Genomic DNA, 1,434 nt, shown 5'->3' on the forward strand with positions numbered 1-1,434 from the left:
AGTAATACTAAAATAATTTTCATTAATTGTTTTTGTTTATAAATATTTATTTTCTTTAGGAAATCCATTCTGCCCCTCGAGCGATTCGAATTCCGCGCTTCTCCCGCCACTGGTTCGCTGCGCGGTCGGAGAGGGCAGTGCGGACGAGGTGCAAGCCATCGATGGAGTCCAGTATACCTTGCAATAGTAGCGAAGTAGGAGTTGTGGCTACTCTCATCTTTTCTTTGGTCAAAGCAATTTTCCAACTTATCTAATGTTATAAATTGATGCTGTGCGAGTAAATTAAACATAAAATGCCGAAAGTACGAAGAAGTAAAAAATCACCACCTGATGGATGGGAATTGATTGAACCTACTTTGGAAGAATTGGAGCAAAAAATGCGCGAAGGTATAATTTCTGTCTGACAAGCTGTTGTCATCCTGTACAGATAATATCAGTAATGTGTCTGTGAAAACTATTCCTTCAATTTTTTATAACTAGGATTTATTCGAATTTTTACCTACCAGTTATTAAGTAAATGATTAATAGTAAGTTCAATTGAAAAGAACGATCGCTATTAATATCATTTTTGTATATAGCGGAGACCGAACCACACGAAGGAAAGCGTAAGCAGGAATCTTTGTGGCCAATCTTCAAGATTCATCATCAAAAATCGCGCTACATTTATGATTTGTTCTACCGTCGAAAAGCTATTAGTCGTGGTATGTATAAGACTAAACTTTATATGTAATTAGTTTTCATTTTATAGATTAATGTTTTCTATCATGGTCCGATTGAAAAGGTAGCTTTTATAGCTCATATTTTTATTGCTGTAATCAAAGCTGTTATAAATATGTGATGCCATGCTCTCAGAAGAGAATCGGGATGACACATATAGGGTGTAATGGAATTCGTAGTCACGAATAATACAGTGCTATCCTTGTTGGAAAAGGACTCCAAAAGTCCTGTAGTATTTTTTCCTTTAGTGCATAAATTTTCTGTAATAACAGAGTGATACACAGCTAATCAATCATGTTCCCAAACGGGAAGCAATTGATTAGTAGTGCTTGATTTAGTTATTACAGGAAATTTTTGCATTATGGGGAAAAAATAGTATAGGACTTTTCAACTCCTTTTTTAACAAGGATAGCGCAATATAATTTGTAACTACAAGTTCTGTTACACCCTATATACGTAATGTTACTAACGAACGTATCAATGTATTACTTGTTTGACATCTTTTTATACCTGTATCTTGTAATGCTAAACAGAGTTTGTAAATGATGTTTTGTATATTTTACTATATAAGGGTATATTCTCATGTGAAGCTTTCAAAAATAGGTGATTCCTAATCAGTTTTGTTTCATCTTTAAAATTAACTACAATTTTGTATTTTTTATTATATTTTTATTGATCTTTCAACATATTTCTAAAATTTGACAAAAAAATATATTG

General features: G+C 32.9%; 1 protein-coding gene across 2 annotated transcripts in view; it reads left to right on the forward strand.

Annotated features, from left to right (window-relative positions):
* Positions 1–177: 177 nt before the first annotated feature.
* Positions 178–1,434, forward strand: part of LOC105702943 (protein BUD31 homolog) — a 4,364-nt gene continuing 3,107 nt past the window's right edge. For both annotated transcript variants that reach the window (XM_012430916.1, XM_012430917.1), the window contains exons 1-2: positions 178–387; positions 579–701. In XM_012430916.1, the coding sequence (XP_012286339.1) occupies positions 294–387; positions 579–701 (217 nt within the window). In that variant the 5' untranslated portion in view covers positions 178–293. The remainder of the gene's footprint in view (positions 388–578; positions 702–1,434) is intronic.

The sequence above is a fragment of the Orussus abietinus genome, unplaced genomic scaffold, assembly GCF_000612105.2.
Source record: "Orussus abietinus isolate OABI.00-Male unplaced genomic scaffold, Oabi_2.0 scaffold736, whole genome shotgun sequence".
NCBI classification, from domain to species: Eukaryota; Metazoa; Arthropoda; class Insecta; order Hymenoptera; family Orussidae; genus Orussus; species Orussus abietinus.